The sequence below is a fragment of the Pterocles gutturalis genome, unplaced genomic scaffold (genome assembly GCF_000699245.1).
Source record: "Pterocles gutturalis isolate BGI_N339 unplaced genomic scaffold, ASM69924v1 scaffold45889, whole genome shotgun sequence".
Lineage (NCBI taxonomy): Eukaryota > Metazoa > Chordata > Aves > Pterocliformes > Pteroclidae > Pterocles > Pterocles gutturalis.
Genome location: NW_010137783.1, coordinates 15955 through 41034, shown reverse-complemented (window position 1 = coordinate 41034; position 25080 = coordinate 15955). Strand labels below are relative to the sequence as shown.

The 25080-nt window shown below is 43.3% G+C and overlaps 2 protein-coding genes across 2 annotated transcripts; both read left to right on the top strand.

Annotated features, from left to right (window-relative positions):
* The first annotated feature begins 208 nt into the window (after positions 1-208).
* LOC104468519 (transmembrane 4 L6 family member 1-like) lies at positions 209-11225 on the top strand. The gene is made up of 5 exons (XM_010082694.1): positions 209-379; positions 4159-4224; positions 9611-9756; positions 10527-10713; positions 11205-11225. The coding sequence occupies exons 1-5, from the start codon at positions 209-211 to the stop codon at positions 11223-11225; spliced, it is 591 nt and encodes a 196-aa protein (XP_010080996.1).
* Positions 11226-18024: 6799 nt separating this feature from the next.
* Positions 18025-25044, top strand: LOC104468521 (high affinity choline transporter 1-like). Its single transcript, XM_010082696.1, has 8 exons — positions 18025-18202; positions 19218-19331; positions 20908-21063; positions 21553-21701; positions 22211-22354; positions 23345-23498; positions 23905-24122; positions 24523-25044. Exons 1-8 carry the CDS (start codon positions 18025-18027, stop codon positions 25042-25044), a joined length of 1635 nt encoding a protein of 544 aa, XP_010080998.1.
* Positions 25045-25080: the final 36 nt, after the last annotated feature.

Here is a 25080-nt window from a genome sequence, read left to right as displayed (position 1 = left end):
ATTTCAGTTTATAAAAATTTAATTTTCACTAAAGTCTCTGAAGGGAACAGGCTCCATAGGACAGGATTATCTGTCTAATTCTCAGCTGAAACATTTCTTGCTCCAAAACTGATTCTTCCTTCAATAAGAAGAAAACTGCTGAAATCCCATGCATCCTGTGCTGCCGTAACCCAAACCTCCCTGCATCTTTCCTCTGCAGAGAGCCACCATGTGCACAGGGAAATGTTCAAAGTGCATTGGAATCACCCTGTTCCCACTGGCGACATGTGCCATAGTCTCCAACATCCTCCTGTACTTCCCCAATGGACGAGTTCTGCAGCTCAGTGAGATAACTGATCTGGTCTGGTTTTTTCATGGCATTCTGGGAGCTGGCATACTGGTAAGAGAGAAGTGTTGCTACTGTTTCTTATGGTTTTGGTTTGTTTTAAATTTGTTTTTTAAAAAAGTGATGAAGCAACTTAACTGGGAAGTTGGTGTTCAGGACTGAGAAAGTACATTCAAGACTGAAAAAGTCCCTAATCACAGGAATACAAGGTGTTCCTGAAATAAATGTCAGCACCCTAAGTTAGGAGGAAGCAATAGGACCGGCTTTCACTGTGGAGAAGGATGACATCAGTGTTCATGTCTCCGTGAGTCAAAGCAAAGCTGAGGTCCTAAGCTCAGCTGGAGGTGGTGTTTTCACTATTGGCTGCACCCTCACGTTACTCCTCTAACTGACTTTATTCTTACATAATTCACAAAAACCATCAAGGGCAAAAGTGAAACATGTTTCTGTAGGTGTTTGTTAGAGTCCCAGCCAAGACTCAGTGAGTGTGGAGCTGCAAATGGCTTAAATCCCAAACACCTCCTGTGTTCCCACACACACCCACCTCCCTCCTTTTGGGTTCATCTGGTTTGTATGTACTCTTCTATTACCAGTTCTCCATTCCACCACTCAGGGAAGATCACTTTTTTGTGAATATCCACAATTAGAAGTGAACGTGTTTTGGAATACTGATTTTCCCAGTTCATTAGAAAGCCTGCTCCCTTTATGCTCTTGCAATTATCCACCCAACTGCAGATAAAAAGCTGAGCAAGTAGCATGCATATGACAAGTACTGGCTGTTACACAGCCTAGGCAGATGGTAAACTGGCACAGATCTGGCTACCTGCACATCAACAAAAATTAACATTTGTGAATAATTAACTCAGGAAAAAGCAAATCTCTTTCACAGTCAGGCTATGATGCAGCTACCACTTAAGTCTATGGAAAAGCTACAATGTATGTGGTTCAGACTCATGCTTCCCAAAGCAGAAACATGGTTGAAGATAATTCAATAAATTGTTTTCCACCAGCAGCTTGCCTGCGTCTTCTTCCAGCTACCACTTGGGCCTATTACTCATGCTGGCCTTGAACGTAAGCATGAGTTTGTGGAAGGAAGCCTAAAGGAAGAAGTGGACCTACATGAGAGACCTGTGGAAAATTCGTATCACTGAAAGCCCAGGAGTCATTGGCGTTCAATGAAAGGAAAGGCAGATGTTAGGCATGAGAGAGTCACAGGCTCACTGAAAATGTGCCTTCTTTTAAGGCTGCCACAGAGGCTTGCCTGTGGCCAGCACTGCGTACATCAAAAATGAGAACAGCAAGGGAGAGGGGAGGAAAAATTTGCATTGACCTTCAAAACACCGGAGTCATTACTGATCCACAAACAATGCTGTTGAGTGTACATGTTTTTCAAAAAACAGCATGCCAAATGCCCACAGGTGAAGGGAAGGGGAAAAGGGAGCATTGTCATCAGCTCCATTTTCCAGGTGCTGGAAGCATAGGAAAATGATGATTGGGTTCTGGGCCTCCCAGGGAGCTAAGCAAGAGACAAGAGTGCCCCATGACCCTAGCCCAGGCCATATCCTGACTCCACAGTGAAGGCAGACCAGGCTGCGTGGCATTCCCCTGTGCATCCGGGTTCCCCCTGAAGGACACTCAGGGATGGGGAGAAAGTCATGCCAGCAGGCTGCCCAACCTTGGAGAATCTCCCTGTAACCAGGACACAGCCTCCAGAGCCAGGACAGTGGGAGAAACTTCATAACAACCTTGCCTGGTTCTGTGAGCCAGAAAACCTGCCTCCACCTGGGAACTTCATCGGTAGACTGATACCTAGATCATCAACACAAGCTTCAGCTGAGCAGCGGGCCCCACCCTTTCCTCCTCCTCTGTGGCTTCTCTAATGGAAATTTATATGACGTGAAATGCTCTCTATTTCCTTATTTCAAAAGTTTAGGGTGTAAAGAGAAGAAGGCTGGCTCCATGTGTCATCATAATGTCTTTCCTGATGGAAGGGCTTTGTGCAACACTGGGAAATGCCTGACAGAGCAACTCTCATTTTACTGACAGCAGCCAAATCTGCCAAATTCTCATTCCCATGTCAAAAGGCAGGTGTTTATAATCAAGCAAAAAAAAAAAAAAAAAAAAAGCTGCCAAGCAAATCCTTCATCCTGAGCCAGGCCAATAATGGACACAAAAGAGAGCTCACAGCTTAGATGGGAAACCTCCAAAGAAGAAAGACAGCCCCGGAGGAAAGGGAGTGTCGGTTTGATGGGCAGAGGTATGAGCTCCCCTCCTGAGGGCCAGACAGCAGCGTGGCGTGCTGGGGCTGACACTGCCTCGTGGACCACCTGTGATTATTTAAGAGATTACTTGTTTCCAGGAAGAGGAATATCTCTTTAACCTTAATGCTCTACATCTGTAGCCCTCCACAGCTGTGGTCCAGCAACTGCTGCGGGTGCTGGAGGCTGCCTCTGGCGTGTGTATAAAAGGCAATGAAGAGCAAATCCATTGGAAAATATTTAGGGGTCTGCAAATCTAAGCAGGTTTCATAATACTGTCCTACACAGTCTAACAGGAATAGTCACACTACACACATAAATTTTGCAGGTTTCATTCCCCATGGACATTCTGCTCTTCCTGCCCTATATGGGACATCTCTCCAAAAAATAGTCAGTCTGATTTACAGCTTTTACTTTGTTGTTTTTGTTGGGTGGGTTGTTTGCTTTTTTTTGGGGGGGAGGGGGGGATGGTGGTGGTCTCTCCTTCTTTCATTAACTTTACAGGGATCATTTACTACTTTGTCAAATACTTCTTTTCTTGCGTTGCACTGTGAGGTGCCCTACACAAGCAGTGGTGGGCAGAGGCAAGAAAGGCAACAGGAGTGCTTTGGCTGCATAGCTAGACCCACAAAAGCTTTCTTGCCCACTGGCTACCAAACTAAATGCAGCTTTTCCTATCTCCAGAATGCCTCTATAAGGTGGCTTCATATCCTGAGACACAGATTGTTGCTGACACCTTTGTATCAGTCGAGCTCCACCTGATAATTACCGTGGACAAAGATGATGTGAACTGGGAGTTCCCTGTTGAGTGAAGTTCAGTTTGTAGGTTTTCTGGAAGTTAGCAAAAAGAACCAAAGTCCCATGTGTTCCAGGAAATTTAAGACTGATTTCCCAATTAAAATCCTGAGCAGGATGCTCAGGAGATGTAAAATTATATAATTCTTACTCCAGTGATGCATCTTTTTGATCAGAAATTCCATTTCCTCAAAACTGACAGGTCTGTTCCTGAAAAAACTGCTTCAGCAGCCAGAGTTACTGTACCAGAAACTTGCCAGCCAGCTGTAGCTGTAATGCCACACTTCTTCATAGAATCATAGAACCATAGAATGGCCTGGGTTGAAAAGGACTCTAAAGATCATCTAGTTTCAAGCCCCCTGCTGTGGGCAGGGTTGTCAACCACTAGAGCAGGCTGCCCAGGGCCCCATCCAGCCTGGCCTTGAACACCTCCAGGGATGGGGCATCCACCCTCACAGTGAAAAAATTTCCTCCTAATATCTAACCTAAATCTCCCCTCTGTTAGTTTAAAACCATTCATCCTGTCACTATCAACCCCTGTAAACAGCCGCTCCCCCTCCTGTTTATAGGCTCCCTTCAAGTACTGGAAGGCCGCAATGAGGTCTTTCCCACTTCTTCCTGAGTTACTCTTCAGCATGCACCAACATCTAAACAGGTGTAACTCAGAGAAGAGGTAGAAGGTGGTTTGCATTTGAGGAACATGATGCCCCAGCCCCTAGACTTCAAAAGCCATCCCAGCAGAATTACTGCACGCCAATTCAGCTTGTGCTTTTCTCGCAGGTTATTTTGCCGGCATTCATGATGCTGGGAGCAGGCGGAGCAGGATGTTGTGCTAACAGATGTGGGGTAAGTGGATATTTATGTGTTGAAATGGCACTGTAGGGTTTGCACAATAGCTCTTAAATGGCTGCTCAGCAGGTGGAAACGTACAATGACAAACCATCACATCACCATCAACAGCCATGTCAGGGAAATGCATCAGAAGAGCTTGATCTACAGTGTTCCTGGGCTGGGACTGAGAGCTCAGTTAGCCAACAAGGATGTCATGGTATTGCAGCCACTGATATGAGGAAAATCCTACTCAGCTAGAGCAGGTACTGGAGCATTTAGCTACATCGCTGAGGGCAAAGTTGTATAAAGCCACTTCACCTCACCCCACATAAAGTAAAACATGGTTTGATCTTCCTCCCGCTCCAGGCAATCCTAAGATTGAGACAGCTGCCTCTTCCCTCTACTTCCACCTGGTCCTGTTTCCTCCAGACCCTTCCAATTTGCTTTTCCATAGGGTCATCCCTGCTTACCTCTGCAGGGGCAGATAGGTCCCCTACTTCGCAGGACCAGGCTAAAAGCTTGAACTGCTGTGGCTGGCACTAAGGAGCCAGTGTTGCCTCCTGGAGGCAGGTCCCCATGGAAGGCTTTGACCCATAGCATGCATTTGCCCAAATGTTATGCACATGAAAGGTACAAATGCAATTTGGGCTCTCTGTCATCCAGAGAAAGGCCAGAGAGATTTTTTTCCCGTCATAATTAAGAATTTTATAAAGCAACATGTTATCAGGCACGTCCTCAAGTCCTTGGCACAGACTTCTATGTGGCTACCATTATTAGCAAGAATAAACTGCCTAAGAAATGTTTTTTTAAGCTGCATCATTCCCAGAAGCAGCCTGGAACAAGAGATTCCATGCAATAAAGCATGTCTCTTCTGTACTCTGCAATTAATATTTAGTTTGATCCATGAGAAAACCTTTACCTCTTCAAGATGTTTTACGTAATTCATTATTCATAATACCAAAATAACATTCTTCATCAGGATGTCAGGAAGTACATCCCAGGGGACATGTCATTACATTGATTTTGCCAAATGTCAGATGTACAGAAGGAAGGATTTGCTAACGATGGCCAAGCAGGCCAGCTGCAGAGCTGGGGTGTGAGCCCAGGCACCTTGAACCCAGTGCCTGAGACAGCTGCTACTCCTGGTTTGGAGTGGTGTAGAAAGTGGTGGTGGAAAACAGCTTTTTTCCTGTGGGTGTTCCCCAGGAGGGGAAATCCAGCTGGACTGGGCTCAGTTCACACAGTATCTCAGGTCTCCCTTCTCTGTCCTTCATCTCAGCACTAAATATTACAGAGCCAAGAGTCAAACTTCCAGACTGGCTGGATTTGCTCCCCCAGCCCACCGATGCAGGTGGTAACACAGTGCCATCTGGTAGCCCTTGTCTGCAGACCTCCGTGCTCCTCTGCTCCCCTCCACCACTCTTTCGCTGTCTGAGCCATTCCCAGCAGCAGCACATGGATGCTCATTACCTATGAACTGTTCCTCCTTTCCCATATTTGCTGTTATAGGGGAATATAATAGACATTGTTGAGAAAATAGCTTGATTATGAGCTGATGGCCAGGGGATGAAGCTACTCAAACCAAAGAGACAAGAGGCTCAGTGAGGACAGTATATTTTCAAAAATGTTATCTTCTAGGACTATGGGAGTTGCACACCTCTTCGAGGTGGAAAGGAGTTCAGCTCTACAACTCACCCTATGGTTTAAACAGAATGTGGCCTAATGTAGAGGTGAGACAGGGACGTGAGTAAAAGAGTGAGTGGCTACGAATGGCATTAAAAACAGCCATTTGTCCTGGAACAGCTCCTGGGGAAAAGTGATTTCCAAGCATGTAAAAAAAGGCGAGTAGAGCAGGCAGATCTGAAGGCCAATGATATGCTTCTTCAGGAGAAGAAACCCCAGGAAACTTTGCTTTGGGGATAGAGGGAGAAAATGCACAGACATCCACAGCAGGGTTGCTCAGATGCCCTGACCATAGGCCCAAGGCGGGGTGCAGTGTGAATCACCAGGTGACGGAGAGCAGAGGAGTCCTGGGACTGGTTCAAACATGCATGATGGCAGCGACTTCCCAAGGTGCCAGAGCTCTTTGTGAGATGGGTCTGGGTGAACCTGATGTGGGATCCCCACCTCTTGTTGTCTTGTCCACCAACTTCTATCTACTGGCAGAGAAACAGTCCACACTAGAGCCACTCAGGAGCCTGTGTAATCCAAAGGCTAGTTTGTCCACCTTTCTGCTTTGCAGACCTTAGGTATATAATTATAATTTACACTGATTACTCAGCATTGCTTTTCACAGCCAAAAAAAAAATAATAAAAAGCTAAAGAACTAATACTGATCAGAGTTATTGTTCAATCAGAACATAATCATTTTCCTCAGGGTAGGGACTCAATCCTATTATATTTTGTGCAATCCCTGATTTAATAGCTTCAGACTTCATCACAGCCTTTACATGCTGCTGAAGTATTGACAACAGTAATAATTACTAACTTTCTCATCCTTTTATTCACCTCATTGAGCTCTCTAGTTCACAGTGCTTACATGCTGCATTGAGTAAGTTTTTTCATTAATCCATTTTAAATTGTTGCCTGTAAACATAGCTAGATGGCTTCTTGTCCTTGCATTATGGAGTAATGATTTTGGAAAGTAACAGATTTAGAAAGCTTCCGTGTCTTGCAGCATGTACACATGTGAAAGCATCCATTGCACTGGCACCATGAGGAAAAAAGGCCCCCAAAATACAGCTTACGTCATTGCATCTGCAAACGCAATCTGGTATTTCTCTTGAAGTCTTCCTTAAGAGTTTCTAGTAGAACAAGAATAGCCATAGCAGCTTTCCAGACAAACAAACCTAGATAAGCAAAGGTACCTGGATAACCAGGCAGGATACTAATTACAGGAAAACAAAACAAAACACCAAAGAACACCTCCAAAGAAAGAAACAGAAAAGAAAGAAATGCATGTGAAACAGGAATCAGGGCAATAAAGAGCAGCGCAAGCCAGGACAGAACTTGGTAACTTCACCAAAGCAGCTAATACAAATGCTCAGGGGATGAATACTAAAAGTCTTTATCAGCTCAGCAGGGTCAAACCAATTGTGTTAGTGATAAAGCAGAGAAAACTTTAAAAGAAGATCAGCAAAACCTTTGCAAGAGGTGGAGAACAAACCAGCATCATGGGAAACTAATTTCAGCAAGCTCAAGCATCCCAGCTTAGACCTCATGTTGCAAATGAAGGCACAAATAAGGAAATTAAATGTCAAAAAAAGTAATAAATTAAGATGGTACAGCTAGGGAAAATGCTGAAAGGTTGAGATTATGCAATAGTTAATAAAATCGCTGGATTTCTGTAGAACATGGGGGAAGCCTCCAGAAAATACTCCAGAAGAGTAGATATAATAGGGAAATGCCACTGTGCATCTAAAAAACGCCCCAGAGAGCCAAACTAACCACTGCAGCAACTTCAGAGTCCCCTTTCAGTGACAAGTAGTCTTTGTCTATATAATTGTGTGCACAGTAAAGGAAGTAGGTGAGATGAAGCTACCCATACAGCCAACAGATTTCAAATGAGAGAATTGTGTGTCAAGAATAGCCATCAAAGATAGCACTGATGAGTATTACTAGCACTAACCACTATCATAAAATGTGGAACTAGTAAAAAAAAATTGTCTTTTTCTGTCACAATTGTATTTGAGATTCCCCATACTGCTATGCTGTGCTAAAACTAATCGTTAGCATAATTAAGATCCTTCAACCAAGAATCAGAATGCAGAGTAAATGAGAAAACAGGTGAGGAGAAGTGGTTCAGCATAGGCAGGAGTTCCAGACAGAGTATCAGTCATTCACATTCACCAGGATGCATGGTGATCTTATTATGAGAGGCAGGGCATCAGCTGCAGCCCAGCACTGCTTTGGTCTGTGACAATATACTAAATTACCTACATTTTGCTGACAATGAAGCTCTGCTAAGAGGCAACTCAGCCAACATGCAGATAAAGACAAAAAGAGTGTGCAGTTTTGCAAAAAAAGACAGAGTTATTATTCAGTTATGGTGAAATAAATCTCATGAGAAATCCCAGCAATTTCTAACTCAGGATTTGCTTTAGAGGCAAAAGGACACACAAAATCAATCAAATCACATACTGGCATCATGCAAGGCTGTACAGAAAGCAGTAATTCTATTGGCTGGCAAGTTGGAAACTGCATTCCCCAGCTTGATCGTGTTTAGGTAGTGAATAGTTTCCAAGACTGTGTCACAAATCTGCAACATGGACAGTGGATATTTCCATTTGACTCTGTAATGCAGCACTCTGTGGAGCACCTGGCATTAGAAGAAGGTTTCTACCTTCCTTGTGGGTTATTGGATTTCACTGGTATTTGCTGGCAACAGGGAAATGTGAAGCCTGAGGTATTTGGCTCCAAAGCCAAGTCATGGAGGGGAGCATTTCCCATGTGTTTCCTCAGATGTGTCTCTGCCCTGGCTCCAAGGCAGTCTCGCTGCCTTGCCCCTAGTTCAGGTCTTCCCCTGGATCTCCTGGTCTGCTCCGGAGTTTCCTTCTTTGTTCTTCTTCTTGGTAGAGTTGTGAACAGCCACAGGCAGGGACTCTTAACACAGTGGAAAGCCTGTCCTAGATACACTACCAGTAGCACCTGCCTGAGATTCTTGTTCCTATATACAAAGATCAACCAGATACATCCTCTCCATTAATAGGAATCTACCCCAAAACAGAGCAAAGGTAACGTTTCTCTGGCAGCGACCGACGTAAAATGTACAGCTGCATTACATTTAATTCGAAGTCACCGCTGATTTGTTGTCACACACAGCGCAATTAGATTTCTCAACAGGAGCAGTGGTAACCACATGTCATGCTCTTGCAAAATGAAGGAAAGAAGCAATAAGAAAGGCTCTTTTGCATTCCTCATCAATTAGCAAAAAAAACTAATGCATCTTATGTTGCTTTCATACCTGGTTCTGTAGTTGCTTGCTAGTGTCTGTTGGTAAAAGGGCTGAGAAAGGTGCTCTCGGTGAAGAGTTAGAAATGCCAAGGCACATGACGTGGACCAGGTCAAGCCACTACTGGCTTCATACTGGCTTTTTAAAAGAAGATCCACCAGATTTTTTATAATTGATGGCTCAAGTATAAAACTCTGCATAATTAAAACTCTAGGCTTACCCACTTTTAAAAGTAAAACAAATACAGTCTGAAATCTTTCAACATCTAGGATAGCTGCACTAGTCAGAAAAAGCTGGCTATTTTTTAATCCCACAAATATTATACTATTATTATGAGTTTCATCATATAGTAATAAGCAAGTAAAGATTATTTCCTTCCCATTTAGTGTAACCTTTCCATGCTACTCAATGCCTCTGTGCATGTGATGTTGAAAGTCTCTTCCCTTTCAGATGCTGCTGTCAGTGGTCCTGGCTGTGGTGGGATTTGCGGGAGGAGCGTATTGTGCAGTCATCTCCTCTCTGGGGCTGATTGGGGGCCCCCTGTGCGACACAGGTGATGGAGAATACCTCTACCCCTTCAGGAATGACACTCTGCAGTGAGTATGACTTACAGGCTCCTCCAACTTTGCTTTCCCTAACTGCCCTCCTCCTCCCCCATCTTTTCATAGCAAATTCGAATTTTTTCAGAGTGAATGGATGGTCCACCCTGTCTACACCTAAATTCACATTTCCCTGAGCCAGCATGTTCCAGCTGGTCATCTCTGACCAAGGATCATCTCTGGGCAAACTGCCTGAGTTTTTCTTCTGTTGTGTTTGTCAGCAGCCCCTTGTGCAAGTTGCACCATGCTTTCAAAAGGCTGCTAGCTGTGACTCTCACTGGAGTAAAGAGGAAATGTTTGATAACTATGCCACAATAATCTGTTAAATCATCACGAATTGAGTCTACTCTATCTACTTCTGAAAAGCAAAGCAAAAATCTTCTCTGAATCTTTAAAGTTAACCTTGGCAACCACACTCTTCAAGCCAGAGCTAGAGATGATGGATTCACTGGTCTGACACTTTTTTTAATACAGAGACACGTTTTTAAACCATTAAGGATCTCTCTATTCAGTTATTAGCACTGCCGTAAAATGAAAGAGAGATTCTTGCGCATGCAACAAAGTACAGATGTGGTGCTCTTCCCTAGTCTTCAGTTGTTCCTCTGCAAAGGGAGTTCTGAAGAGAATCACCAGCTTTTACCAGTCATAGGAGAGTTTGAGACTCACTTTGTGCAATCAAGTTCAGAAAATGTAATGTCAGAAAATGCAGAAAGCATTCTGAAATTTTTATTTTCTAATGTGTTGCCAATTACTTTTCTCTATCGCAGAGACAACTATTTGTTCAACCAGACAACATGGAGCATTTGCAAAGAACCTGAAAACATCATCCTTTGGAATATTGTCCTTTTCTCTATTCTCCTGGCCATTGGTGTGATTGAAGCTATTCTTTGTTTTATTCAAGTTATCAACGGACTTACTGGCTTCATATGTGGCACATGTATGAGGAAAAGAAAGGTTGGTATGCAGTAGAAAGGTATCAGAGTGCTTCGCATTCTTACCATTTTTATTTTTCAAGATCTGGGAATGGTACATGATCAGAGAGATCTGCACAGCCCTGAACGAGCTGAGGCAGAACAGATGCACTTGCCCATTGCCTCTCTCTGTCACTGTAGACAGGGATAGCGCTCTCCTCAGACATTTCAAAACAGTGGAGCAATGTGATGTATTGACATACTCGCTTGCATGGTCATTTCCTATTCAGGAAGACTTTGGTAAAGCGTAATGACCCCCAGCATCTGTAAGAGAGAGACATGAACAGTAGAGGGTTTTAATTGGTGAACAGTAGTAAAAAAGTAATTTTACAAAATGGAAGAATACACCTTTCAGATTCCATTTATCACCACTGCATCCTTTACACTGTTTATTTTCATTGTACAAGATGCTTGCAGTAAGTCTGATATCCCTCTGGAATATTAACTAATCATCTCTCGTTCATTGCCTTTCAGACAAATATTTCTGGAATGTGAATGACCAACAGGGGATGCCAGGACAAGCCCCGAACCGCTGATTCACAAACAATATGGATAGTGCACTGTGCTCTATTTATGGGGGGACAACAAAGAAAACCCAAAATGTTCAGAAGTTTCATAGGACAAAATGAATTTTTTATAAAGAAGTCAGGATGGAAAAGGGCCAGATCATTTCCTTCTGAGACTCCAAATCTTCATCTCTCTAAATACTCCTGCTAAATCTCAGGTACTGGCAAAACCACTAATCTATCTGGTCCCGACTGCTGCACTTGTGCATAAAACACAACAGTCCCCAGATAAAAGCTCACCGCTTACCCTCTTGTGTATAGGGGAAACTTAACCGTTGTTAATGTATACATTCATCAGCTGCACGAAGCAGGCACTCTCTGGCTGGATGTAAATAATCTCCCATCCCCTCCAAATCCCACCGTGAGCTCACCTGTCTGTTCCTATTAACTTTCTAACCAGGCACTCCCAGATCTAAATTAGGATGTGCAGAGCACATATATGGAGCATATATGGAGCAATATTTGCAACATTGCAGAGGCAACTGAAGCACAGTTTTCAGCCTCCTTCAGCCACCCTGTAACCAAATCCCCTTTTGCCCATTCAGTAGCTTGCTGCTGTGTTTGACAAAGACTTGTGCACTTCTAAATCGTTTCCTCAGAAGCATCTGAGAGATGTGGTAGCCTTGGAGGAGCATTTTGGTCAATGTAGACAGTAGGGTTTGGAGCAAGAGTTTGTCAATGTCCAGTTTAACAAAAAGGAGGAGATCCTCAGCACCAATTTTGTCCTCATGAGACTGCATAGGAGTCTCACTAATTTCCACACAGGTCTGTAGGGCTGTTCTAAAATAAATCACATGGACAAAGCAATTAACTGGTAAAGATAAACATTAAATCGATAAAGATAGTAATGACGTGCATCTTAGTAACAAATAAGAGATATAATCTGTAAGGCAGCAAATTGCATCAGTCTTAGTATTACAGCAACAGTAATCCCAACCAGGAACTGGGTAATTCCCCATCATCACTCAAGATCAAGCCCTTGATGCTAAAGACCATGACTGGCAGATTTCAGAAGCCCTGTCACTTCAGTGACTTCCTCAAAGGTTAACACCTGGACATGCCACTAACTTCCCTGAGTCAGCCAAACTGCAAGATAATCTTTATTCAGCCTGAACGCATGAACGCAGTTATGAAAATTGGAATATGCTTAAAGCTCTTGGAGTCTAATTTTCAAAGTTTTCTCAGTCATGAGTTGTTCTTATTTCTGCATTATAGCACAGGAGCAAGTTGTTTGAACACAGTTATTGCAGACACACACGCTGTCCTCTAATGCAGCACACAAAATGCTTTGCAGAACTGTCCCTTTTACACAAAATGGGGAAGAAAAATGTCAGTTCTGCTAAGATGAGGAGCACATGTATACATCCTTGGAGCATAGCTTCACCCTGAGAAGCAGGAAATTTGACCCATAAAACTTAAAAGTAGGTTCTGTTAAAAAAAAAAAAAAAAAGCATAAGATTTGCCAAAGGTTGCAATCATGTCTAGGTACATCCAAACTTGGCAGGTGGCTCAAAAAGCTCACGTTCGTTGTCAGCAGTGAATCCTGGCCAGCGCTACCATACAAAGCCGACATCAAAACAAAGCCAACTGATTCAGCCAGGAAAAGAGTCCAGAAGGCAGCTAGAAGTAAGGATATTCAGCATGTAGTCAGGCAGAGAGAGACTCCTTTGTTAGCAGGGGGGCTCTATGAGCTCTTCACAGCCCCTAAATATCAGCCCAGTCCTCATCCTCTAGTTCTGCCCCCCGACTCTCATCTCTATGATAAAGCCAGTTTGGGCTGTGCCAGCACTGGGCAAGAGAGACCCAGAGAGGTGCCCACCGGCACACACTGGCTCCAGCACGGGAAGGTCAATGCACTGTACAGCTGCCACCGGCTCCTTCCAAGCTGTCCTGCCCTGAGGATGTTCTGTGTCACGTCTGTGTGCTTACATGGACACCCTCTGTCCTGCCAACTGTGCTGTCACTGGTCTCACTGATGTGTGTAAATATTAAATATTGTTATTCTGAAGTTATTTGCTGGCTTGATTTGTGTGACCTAAAGGACTTGGGACTTCAAACTAGCTCCAGCAGAAAGAGACATGGAATAACACAGAAAGTTCAGTTATATTGTCTAACCTGAGGCCTGGAAAAGGAGTCTTTTCTGGGGCAGGCATCAAGCTCTATAGTCCATGGAACGAGGCAGCCTTCCCCCAGCCCACATTGAAGAAGACGTCTAAGGCAGGTGGGAGGCATCTGGGGCCATTTGAAGTACAGCAAAGCATCCTTCTCATCCTCCAGCTGCCATTCCAGGTGGAAAGGGTCTCCCACATGCCCTCTGTCACACCTGAGAGCCACTCACAGATGTTTAGAGACTCGAGTATCTCAGCTGGAGCCAGCAACACAGAGGTGGGGGTGACCAAAGCAAGCGCCTGTCTCTTGTAAACACAAGGATGCTAAAAAAGACAAGATACATAAAGGTGTCTAAAATTAGATGAAATAATTTCAGCTCATGGCTTTTCAGGTCCCACAAATCACCTTTTACATGAGTCAAAGCCTGACTTCTCAGAACTGTCATCAGAGCCTTCTCCAGGAGCCAGTGGCACATTGCAAAAGGCGCAGCTCCTCACACCGAGCACTGCGGGGAGACCTGCAACCCCAGGTTCTTCTGGGGGGCAAGGCTTCAAAAGAAAATGGCTAATAATATTACTAATAATAATTTTGACATGGACAGAGAGTTGGCTTAATTAAAGAAAAAATGCCATGTTTCAGATTTGTGATTACTACAGATTTTAAGTTGTTTTGGTTTTGGTTTTGGTTTTTTTTTCAAAATGGGAAGAATTGTTTCAGGGAAATCTAACAAAGGAAAGACGTATTTTGTCTCTGAAATGTTTTACATACTGTGCACATGAAGAATTTAGTAAAACTAAGGAACTCACAGTATTCTTCTATGTCTGTCTTTTATCTCTATTCATCTTCTATCTACCTACCCACCTACCTATCATTTATCCATCTTTCTTCTCTATATCTATCAATCTTAAATAATCGTCAAAAAATCACAGAAGCATAATGATAAAATATTTGTTTAATTTTTACATTTATTACCACTGTGCAGTCTCAACACTCAAGATCTCACAGAAGGAGTAAAAATATGTTACTTTCTAATCAAATTATCCCTCTGTCTTCTGCATTTGAAACTCATGCCGGAGATCAGCCGCATGCAAATCTGTGTTGGTCAGAAGGTAAAAAAGTGCTCCTAGGATTAACTTGTGATAGGAATAAAACTTTGGACCAAGGGTACTATCTGAAAAATTATAAATGTTTGGAGACCCATGGCCCAGTATTTCAGCTGCCAGCATCAATGACATGATTCAAATACCTGGGCTGGGAACCACAGACTAGTTCATACCATCTCATTTCGAGAGGAACCGTCAGATCGTTTTGATGCAAATAGCTCAGATGCCTCAGGCCCCAGTGCTCAGTTTTTCTTGGCGCACAGAGCAAAGGAAACCAGTGGGAGGCTGGTCCCCACAGACCTCCCAGTGCCACGGCCTCTGCTCCACTGCCCCAGCCCTGCCTCTCTCCTCCCAGGGAGCTCCTCACAGGCAACCACTGCTTTGCAAACAAACTTAAAAAAAAAAACCTCCAAAGGACGTTTATATATTTTTTTAAAAAAGACCTTTCCAGATTCTCAGAATACTTTATTTCATTTCCTGCAGAGCACCATCTCTTTGGTCTTGTCCTTTTCCAGAGGGGCTGTCCCCTGACAGCCACCCTTCAGAAATGCCCTTCCCCACAGGACCTCTCTCCCCACGGCACACCTTTCATCCTGAGCCCATGGGCCACAGAGGGCCGTTTAAAGCTCATGATCAATAATGTAGCACATTTAACCCAGACAGAGGCCACTGTTTTGTTCATCTTTGTTTCTTCCTGTTGGTTAGCTTCAAAGTTGAGCAGCTGTAAGTGCTCACTATGGTGTAGATCATTTCTGCCATAGATAGAAGACCTCCCTGGTACACAGAACTCCTCACTTTCTTCCAGATGTTCCTCTGTTTTTATCAGCCACCCATGTCAGAGTTTTTTCTATCAAGGTCAAGTGATAAGGAGAGAGTTAAGAGCTCAGCTGAATATCCCCCAAACAGATACTCAGAACCATTGGAGATACACCAGAACATCCTGGCTGCTGCTCCAGAAGGGCGTGTCTCCCACAGGGGCTCTGTAACATCTTCTCATGGACATCCATGTGGACATCTCAGAGGTTTAGAGCATCTCAGGTGGCACCAGCCATCTCTGTGTGAGCATCAGAACAAGCCCTAACACATCTACTGAGTAAAACGACACCACTCTTAAAAGCAGCCCTGAGTCCAGCGGACTGAGAACTGCCCTCATGGGACCTAAAACAGGTCAGTGAATCACATCCTAAAGTTTCACATTTCTCCCCAGGGGTTACACAGGGAGCTTGGAGTGAGCAGCGCAGCAGCGGGCACCCAAAGCTGCAGCCCTTCATCATGAGCGGGGAGGCAAAGCCCACCTCAAACATCTCTCCATTAGGGAGATTCTCTTTTTTTGGTAAAATAAATGTATTAGCTGAGAGTCACCTAGTGGCAAAAGAGCACAACAACAGATTCAGTGAGGAACTGGTCCTCTTGGTATAACCTCGTGCTTTTACAATCCTACTTCAGTGCATTGTATATCATCAAAACCAGTCCAGCTTCAGATGAACTACCTTACACATACTTTTTCTCTAAGTCTCCTTCACCCTATCGTGTAAGATTTTCACTTACATTTTGTCCTACCACATCTGCCCTCCATCCCTCTGGGTCATTAAATGAAGTTGCCCTGCAGATTTTTATGCCTAACACTTTTTATTGTGGTGCTTTTTTTGTTTTTTTTCCTCAAGAGATTATAAAAGGCAGAGTCAGTCTAGATGTTCTCTGCAGATGTCAAAGAACAAATTCAGATCTTGGTTTGGACATGTTGAATTTAGTTGACCCTCACATGAAGGATGTAGTGCCGGGTACTTCCTCCCAGGAGTGCCTGGCTGCAGAGCTGGCTGAGACCCTGCGGTGTGCGCCTTCAGCCACATCCACCTTCAACCCTATTCTGTTCCTGCCTAGGAAATACGCTGCAAAACATTTGTTCATATAAAAAAGCTTAGTGTGTGTCTGTGTGCAAACAGCATTTTAAAAGTTTTTGAAACATCCCATTTTGAGCAAGGAAGGCAACCCAGGGAAACCAAAGGTCCCATTGCCATTGACAGCTGCAGTTTCTACAACTTTGCAGCAGGTACAATTGAGGTGAAAGGGAGTGTTTCTAATTGCCACCCAGAAAATGTGCCATTAAAGTGCACAGTGTCCCTTTTTGTACATGAATAATTGGGTCAAAGTTAAACTCAGTCAAAATAGCATCTGATTATAAAGATAAAGGAATATTTCTCCAAGGGCAGGATAAATAATCATCTGGCTGTCAGGCTTTTTAATCTTTTTTGATTTGCGCTTTTTTAAAAGCACTTCTTATAGAGTCTTCCATCAAATCACTGCATAATTTATAGAATCCCTTATTTTCCCTTGTACGGAGAGGTGTCACAGAAAACGCAGGGTTCCTGCACTTCTCCCCCTTCTTCCCACAGCCATGACCCGTGTGCCTGTGCATTCCTACCATCTCCTGCCCATGGGACATGCTTGACCTGTGCCACTGTTATTTCCATGCACGGTTGCTCCTGGCTGTCTGCAGGAGATGGCACACTGCAGGAAACCTTCCTAAAGGTCTGGGCTTTCAAACTCCTGCTCAGAGGGCACCTGTGAAGAATAAATCTTTGATTTCCATGAGGAAAGGAGCTACCCACTCCATGGATGAATGTGAGTATCCAGGAAAGCCAAACAAGTACCTTAAATAAGGCATTTTACATAGAATTTTTTATGAAGAGGAACACCCAGACAGATTAAAAAGATTCCCAGGGTAACTAAAAAGATATCAGTATGGCAACTCTATGATGTAACCAACTTCATTCCTTAATGTATATATGAGTTTTTCTCAGAATTGTGTCTGTTTAAAGAGAGCTCCACAAAGTAGCTCTGAAAAGTCTCCATTTCCTGTAGTTTTACTGCAGAGTCTAACAACACCTTGCTCTCCCACCTGCTTCCAGCAGTGAAATGATAATGCGCTTGCTTTCAATATCAGTGTGCAGCTCCTTCGATTGGTCAGTGGTAAATCTTCTTTTACCATTTCCTAGGTTATTTTGATGATTATTGTGGGTTTAGTTCAGTCAACTTTAAACAGGGAAATTCTTATCCCTATCTTCTGCATTAGCCTTGTGCCTAGAACGTAAATACGGATTATTTTCATGCCATTGCATATCAGACAAAATATAACATTTCCCCTCCTTTAAGCCAACCCCTCATATCAGTGGTCCATTGGTCTTATCAACACTAATTCCTACCCTCCTAACCTCTGCTCCCCAGAAAAATAAGTATTAGATATCTTCTGAAGAAGGGGGAAGACAGAAGAATTGCCAGCAGCCCTCCAAAGACAGAGACTCCGCATCCAGTTCTCATTATTTTGGGGTTTATGAGTTCTGTTTCGTACTGCATCTTTCTTTGCACAGCACAGCAAACTCATACCTAGCAGTTTCTTTACAAGGCGGCATTATTTTTTCTGATTTTCTTTCTATTTTTTTCTGATTGTGGACTCGATCAAAGAATATTGTCATCAAACCATTATTCCTCTCTATGGTCTAAATTAAGCAACAGAAAATGGTTCTAAATATACCAGGCTTAGTATCTTTGAGCGTGTTTTTTATGTTAACGTTAGCTACTGGAATCTGGGCTTCTTGGAAAAGCAAAAAGGAGCAGCAGAACAGAAACCCAACTGAAATGGCCATAGTTGGAGGCAGGAATATAAATGTTTTCATTGGACTGTTTACTGCGACAGGTAAGTTTACTTAAAGGACTTTTAAAAATTCTTCCAAAAACACACGCATTACATAGATCTGGGGAACTTTTCTTTCAAAGCAGGTGAACTCCTTTAATGTCAGGGCAGATTTTACCTAAGTGTGGCTTTAAAGGAGTATGGTTTCATGAATCATTTTGGGGTGGATTCTTCCAAACCTCTTCACACTGAGCATAACCTAATGTTTATGTAGATTCTCTTAAATTAAAGAGATTCATTTAAGAGTTTAGTTAAGAGTTAAAGAGTTTAATTTAAGAGTGACTGAAGAATATGACACTTTTCATTAAGGAGTCCTGTGGTCTCAGTCTTGAACCAGTTTCTGTTATCCAGCATAACAGAAGAATTTTACCTCTGAAAAAATCCAGTTGTCTGTGGAATAAATTGCTTCTCATGGCGAGGATTGGGATCTCTCCTAAAGAGAAAAATGTTTCTCCACTGACTGCTGCCCTCCCCTTTTCTCTCCTTGCTGCCTGGCATCATCTGAAATTTGCTTCCCTTGCTCCCCAAGTGGTGTTTGCCTGGCTAAGGCACTTAAGCTCATGTTGTAGGTTTGTGTTCTGACTGCAATGTCTGCTTGATTTTTTTTTCCCTCATGTCTATTTTCTTAGACTGTGTAAGTGATGCTCATGAAGGATGGTCTATGAGTCATGGCAGAATAACAAAGGCAACTCTATTTGACCCAGCAAAAGTCTTCCACTGAAAATAATTAAATCGAAAATTAATATATTAAAATTGGCTCTAAATGTTTAAACATTGAGCTCTTCCATACACACATAGATATCCATTCTTGAATCTGGGAAATTATTTAGGATGAGATTCTAATACTGTTACCTGTACTCAGCAGCACATCTCATTATGGGAGAAAAATTTGTACAGAACATAGAAGTGTGATTAAATACTCATATGAGAAAAAGGTTTACAAGCTCTCCGAGTGTTCTACAAGACTAGATGAGAATATGCATGGCAATTCTTACCTTTCCATCTTCCATGTTTACAGCCACCTGGGTTGGAGGAGCATATATCAACGGCACAGCTGAAATTGTCTACCTGCCTTCAAGAGGACTGTTGTGGGTCCAGGCACCTGTGGGATTTGCCCTGTCCCTTGTTATTGGTAAATAATTCATGTAATCATGACACATAAGCTTAAAAAAAATGATATGAGTATACTAAGATGCGTGAGTATAGAGATATTTTAAAGGTGATTTTGTTTCTGCAGTCTCCCATATATCCAGAATAAACATGTATAATGCTATCCTCTAAACTGAAATGTAGGAAACTGAGGTAGCTTGGAGCTAGTGTTTTGCCTGCTTGGAGCAATTTATGGGATAAAAATCTTATCTGAGAACTTTAGAAGCATGTGACTGTGTGCATATAGCTTTTTTATCATGGTCTCTAATTCACAGACTATTGAGAGTATTGGTATCATTTTTTCTTTGAAATTTCTGTGTGATGAAATAATACTATATTGAGTTTTCCACTCAAATACATTCGTCTGAGTAGTCTCATCTCAGGATGAATTTGTAGTGCATCTAGCTTATCCCACTTTACAGCTGGTCACTATTTTGTTGAAATTAAGCTAAGTTTGCAGTGTCCTATATGTAAGTTGCCATTTGTAACTCCAAGAATTATTGGATTTACACTGAGGTTTAGCTGTCTTGCCAAGACCAAAGTTTCTTCCAGTCCACACTGAGCTATACCACAGCTCTCTAGGGACACAAGATGATTAAAGCAACGAGACCTGTGCAGACCTTGCACAGGAATTTCTAAAAGAACAATAACCTTTATTCTCAAGTCAGAGAAAAGAGCCCAACTGACGTGAATATGAATCAGGCTTGGAAATAAACTGCCAGCGTTTCTTATGTGAGTAATTCTTAGTAATGAAATTGAGGAGTGCAGGTCTGATCCTGCAATCTTTACTCAGGTCAGTAGTGCCCAGACAAGCAGTCCTGTTGGCTTCGAGGTTAGGCACAATACGTATTCTTTGGTTTTAATGAGATGGCTGTACCTCTAAAGTCTAATATTTAGATGAAGATGGGTGGGACTCAGCTCAGTGCACAGATTAAAACAATACAGTTTTGGGAAGAGACAATGAAGCCACCAAAATGAAAATATAACCAGAAAAGGAACTTATATCAGTGTGTTGCATCACATAGTCAAGGACAAAAGTTTGCCTCTTTTTTAGCCAATGAGTATTAGCATAGGAGTCTTCAATGCCTTACTCCGCCTACTAACATTTTCCACAGGAAAAATTTCAGAAAACTTCATGTCTCAGGTAGGTAGGTCATTGGAGATGGAGAGAAGACTATATGTATGTCCTCTGAGCTAAGTTCCTGTTACAGTCACACAGGTATATTGTGCCATTTGGGGTGGCCTAGGGGGTCTTACCTGTCCTCCAGTAGCCACTCCAGAAAGATGTAGGTCTGCCAAAAGTGGGGGGTCATATCTGTCTGCTGTAAGCAGATGTCCTTTGTAACCTGGGATCTCTCAGCTGGATGAAACCCCTCATTTAGGCAAGTAAATTGAGGTTCCGGTGGCTGGTTGGTTGCATCATTCTCTAGAGTCCACTATGTATTAATTACACATTCACTGTACAGGTCTGATACCCAAATACCATAGTATTCTTACTTTTTTTTTCCTGGAATATAATAACATGCAAAATTCTACCAGAATGTCATCACTTCTGATAGGTGGTTTCTTCTTTGTCAATCCAATGAGATCTAAGAATTACGTGACAGTGATGGATCCCCTTCAAGAAATGTACGGGAACATGATGGGAAGCTTACTCTTCATTCCACCACTTCTAGGAGAGATGTTCTGGTTTGCAGCTATCCTGGCATCCCTGGGTAAATACTTACTTTGCTGTTATATTTATTGAAGGTCATTTGGCACAACTATCAGAGTATAATACACCTTTGGGAATTGTGTTGGACTAAGCTGTGGAAAGTTGTGCTTCATATTGCCTTTTGTGAGAGGATCACAAGAATTTCTCACTTCTGGAAAATATGTTTTTAGGTTTAAAACAAATCACAGTAGCATATATTAATGATACTATAATAGAAAGGTCTGGCGATATGAGTTAGTACCTTCCTCTTGCCTGTGGGAGAGCAGATGTAAAAAGGCAAAGTGCTTTGGCTAAGGCCATGCAACAAGGCAGCAGCAAGAGCAGAAAGGGAACATGGGCTCTACTGAGTCCTCACTCTGTGCACCCTCTGTAGATCGTGTGTTTCCAGTGTGGTGTGCTGGCATTAAGGGAATAACATATCCTTATTTGTTCTATATTCTGCACGTATGAAATCTGTCTTAAAATACTTGACCACTGTCTTCGTCTGCAGGAGCAACAATGAGGGTCATCTTGGACATCGAAGCCCCTTTGGCTATCGTCGTCTCAGCATGCACTGTCATACTCTACACTCTGCTGGGAGGCCTCTACTCTGTTGCATACACGGATGTGATCCAGCTGGTTTTTATTACCCTCAGCCTGGCAAGTCCTGTGCATTTCTCTGTTACCTGTTTCCTAACTACAGGAGAAAATCCTTCTCTTCTTTTCAGTATGTCTCAGACCAAAAATAGCTCCATCAATACTGGCCATTGCCCTTCAGTTCCTCTTCAGGAGAACAGGTCTTCTGAAACAGTCCTGATACATTTCAGACAGTGCTCACACAATCTGTTGGCCTGGCCTTGCTGGGTGAATGCAGCTGCTCACAAGTAAGGTCTGCAGAACCTGTCCAGAACAATCTTGACTGGAGAGGAGAAAAATCTGCCTACTGAAGGCACCAGTCGACCTGAATTACAGACTCATGATCTTGATGACGCTATGAACCAGAAACATGTAGATTTTGAGTAAGGAAGGGGCATAAAGAAAGACTCTTAGTCTGGGTTTAATCTTATGTAACTTTATGTTCTACATCTATCTTAATTTCAATATCTGAATAGCTGCTCCAAGCACCAGGACTCTGGGGAAATGGTTAACTATTTCTGTTTCTATCCTAGTGGGTCTGTATCCCCTTTGCCCTGGTGAACTCTGCAACAGAAAGCATTTATTACACTGCAACCCATCGATCTTACCAAGACCCTTGGATTGGGAAGATAGAAAAACAGTATCTTGGACGGTGGCTGGATGACTTCTTCTACCTGGTATGGAGTATTTCTTGGACAGGTGGTTGGGAGAACAGATTGTGTGGGGACTTTCTGTGCAGAAAACTTGTGGGTTCTCCCAGCTGGGAGCCCTACGCTGCACAGTTGGCAGGGGCAGGATGATGTGTAAAACCTTATCTCAGACACCCTGCAGCACATTGAACGGACTGGGGAGATCCAGGGCTCGGTTGTGAGAAGGAAAGAAGCAGTAGGGACACTCCATCCTTTACCTGTGTGAAGGAATGTACCTCTTGAGTAAGACTATCCAGGCAACTAGTTCCATGCCTGGCACTTAAATGAGGTGTTTTGAGAGGGTGGTCTTGCAGCCTCATTACTGTGCTTTTAATATAATTTTATAAAATTCCCTCTATTTGAAAAAAACATTATAATGACACAACCGTAGGCCATCAGCAAGCATGGTGTCACTGGCTCCACTGCACAACTCAACCTCTGAGCTCCCAAATAAAGCCAGGACTACAGGAGTTTGTTATGCTCTTGCTAGACTGGTGATAGGGACACAGAGAAGCGTGAGGGTGTTTGGTGAGGACAGAATCTCCAGATTTTACCTGATGAAATTTGTCTGCTAAGAAAGAGAAAATGGAGATTTTATTTTTAATTTTAGATCATATTCTAGTTAAGTTTCTGTAGATTTTTTTACAAAAATTGCATTCCTGAAAAACATCTCTTTGCTTTTCCTTCCGCTGTGCCTGTTTCACTATGCCAAGCACCCTATTTTTCAGCTTTCTCAAGTCTGCCAAACCATTAACCTGTTTTGATCAAAATTTCACATCCATCACAATGAAAACAAAAGAAAAGGACACCCTCAACCATCAGAAATATCATCCTCAACAGTTAAAGCTGGGCAGTGTTTATGGATTTGAAATGAGGGCTCTATAGCAGTAAAGTTTATAATCCATCTGAATGGATGGATGATGCCCTACAGCAGCCAGAAGCCTGGTGGGTACCACTGGTAACATCTGAATATTTCAGGTGCTTGGGAGCATCCCCTGGCAAACTTACTTCCAAAGAGTGCTGTCTGCTGCCTCACCAGGACAGGCCAGGCTCATCTCTTACCTCTCTGGACTGGGGTGCTTGTCAATGGCCATCCCCTCTGTGCTCATCGGTGCAGTTGCAGCATCCACAGGTAAAACTAATTGTTTGTCTCTGAATAATGAACATGTTTTTGTCAAAGGTGATTAAAACAGGATCCAAAGAAGTCCTGATTTAGATTTCAAATTACCTAGTCCTGTGTACCTGAAGCATAGCCCTGGACATCAAGCTAGGTGGTCCGTACCAGAAATCTGGAGTCCTCTATTTCTATAGATGCTACAAGGGAAAAGGATAATCTTTGATCTAGTGAGAGCTGCAGCATGCTAAGGGGAATCACAAGAGATCACAAGAGAATCCAAAAATTAATCCAAATCCCAAAATACTAAGCGGGTCTCAGTCCTTAGCCCTGCTGTGTCTGGTCTCTGTGGAAAGGCAGTGTCAAAGACAGCAGCAATGTCAATGAAGGATTTGTTGTGACTTTTTGTTGTTCTATGTTAAAGACTGGAACCAGACAAGCTATGGTCTTCCGAGTCCACTCGAGAGAGGGGAATCGGCGATGATACTGCCGCTTGTTTTACACTGTCTCTGCCCAGCATACATCTCCATCACTGGTTTGGGAGCCATCGCTGCTGCCGCAATGTCTTCTGCAGATTCGGCTCTTCTCTCCACCAGCTCCATGTTTGCTCACAATATCTACAGGAAAATCCTGAGGAAAAAGGTACTTGGTTATAGCATTCAGTATCTGTGGTGTCAGGAAAGATGCTTTTGTTTCAAGACCATTTCAAATCTAGTTTGTCTGGTCTGTGATCAGAGGTGTCTGTCCCTCAGCCGCTGAATTGAGTTCCGGAGCCAGAGCTTCAAACAGGGGTCAGGGGTGTTCATATCCTTGGCAAGGATACAAACACCCACACTGGTGAGCTTTGATCTTTATAGAATGACTGGTAAAAAAAATTTGGACTAGGATATTAATGGAAATAGCGTAAAACCATGACCCCTACAACTACAGAGGGCAGCTCCATCTCCAGGGGTGCCTGCAGTGGGCAGCTGCTGGTGGCCAGCTTGCTGGTCACCCTGCCAGTCAATGCTGTGCCTCTAACATTACAATCTCTGTTTTCCAGGCCACAGAGACAGAGGTCTTATGGGCCATGAGGACTTCCATGCTGGTGTTTGGGGCCGGGGCTGCTGGTCTGGCTTTTTACTCCAGCTCTGTCTATGACCTCTGGTTCCTCAGCGGGGAGCTGGTGTACGCGCTGCTCTTCCCCCAGCTCTGCTGTGCCCTCTTCGCTCCCAGAACCAATACCTATGGCTCAGCTGCTGGCTTCATGGTTGGGCTGCTCCTGAGGCTGCTGGCAGGGGAGCCTGCCCTGAGCATCACCCCCATCATCTGCTACCCAGCCTGCTCCCTGGTGAACGGCACCTACCAGCAGCTCTTCCCCTTTAAAACATTCACCGTGCTCCTCACCTTGGGGACGATTGTTGCTGTTTCATACCTGGCTAAGGTTTTGTTTCAGAGAAACCTTCTTCCCCGCAGGTGGGATGTTTGCAATATCATGGGGGGAACCAACACCCTCATCCCACTGCAGCAGATGGAGAAAACGATGGGTTCACCAAGGGTTGCCCTAGAAGAAAATCATGATTAAATGTGGGGCCTCGTTTGAAACATCACAGTGCATTCA

What these genes read in the sequence shown, in the direction of transcription:
- LOC104468519 (XM_010082694.1), top strand. Translation starts at nt 209, where the DNA reads ATGTGCACAGGGAAATGTTCAAAGTGCATTGGAATCACCCTGTTCCCA. An exon ending in TTCTGGGAGCTGGCATACTG is followed by an intron (nt 380 to 4,158) that starts GTAAGAGAGAAG and finishes CTTTTCTCGCAG; the next exon opens with GTTATTTTGCCGGCATTCAT. An exon ending in GTTGTGCTAACAGATGTGGG is followed by an intron (nt 4,225 to 9,610) that starts GTAAGTGGATAT and finishes CTTCCCTTTCAG; the next exon opens with ATGCTGCTGTCAGTGGTCCT.
- LOC104468521 (XM_010082696.1), top strand. Translation starts at nt 18,025, where the DNA reads ATGGTTCTAAATATACCAGGCTTAGTATCTTTGAGCGTGTTTTTTATG. An exon ending in TGCCCTGTCCCTTGTTATTG is followed by an intron (nt 19,332 to 20,907) that starts GTAAATAATTCA and finishes CACTTCTGATAG; the next exon opens with GTGGTTTCTTCTTTGTCAAT. An exon ending in AGCTATCCTGGCATCCCTGG is followed by an intron (nt 21,064 to 21,552) that starts GTAAATACTTAC and finishes CTTCGTCTGCAG; the next exon opens with GAGCAACAATGAGGGTCATC.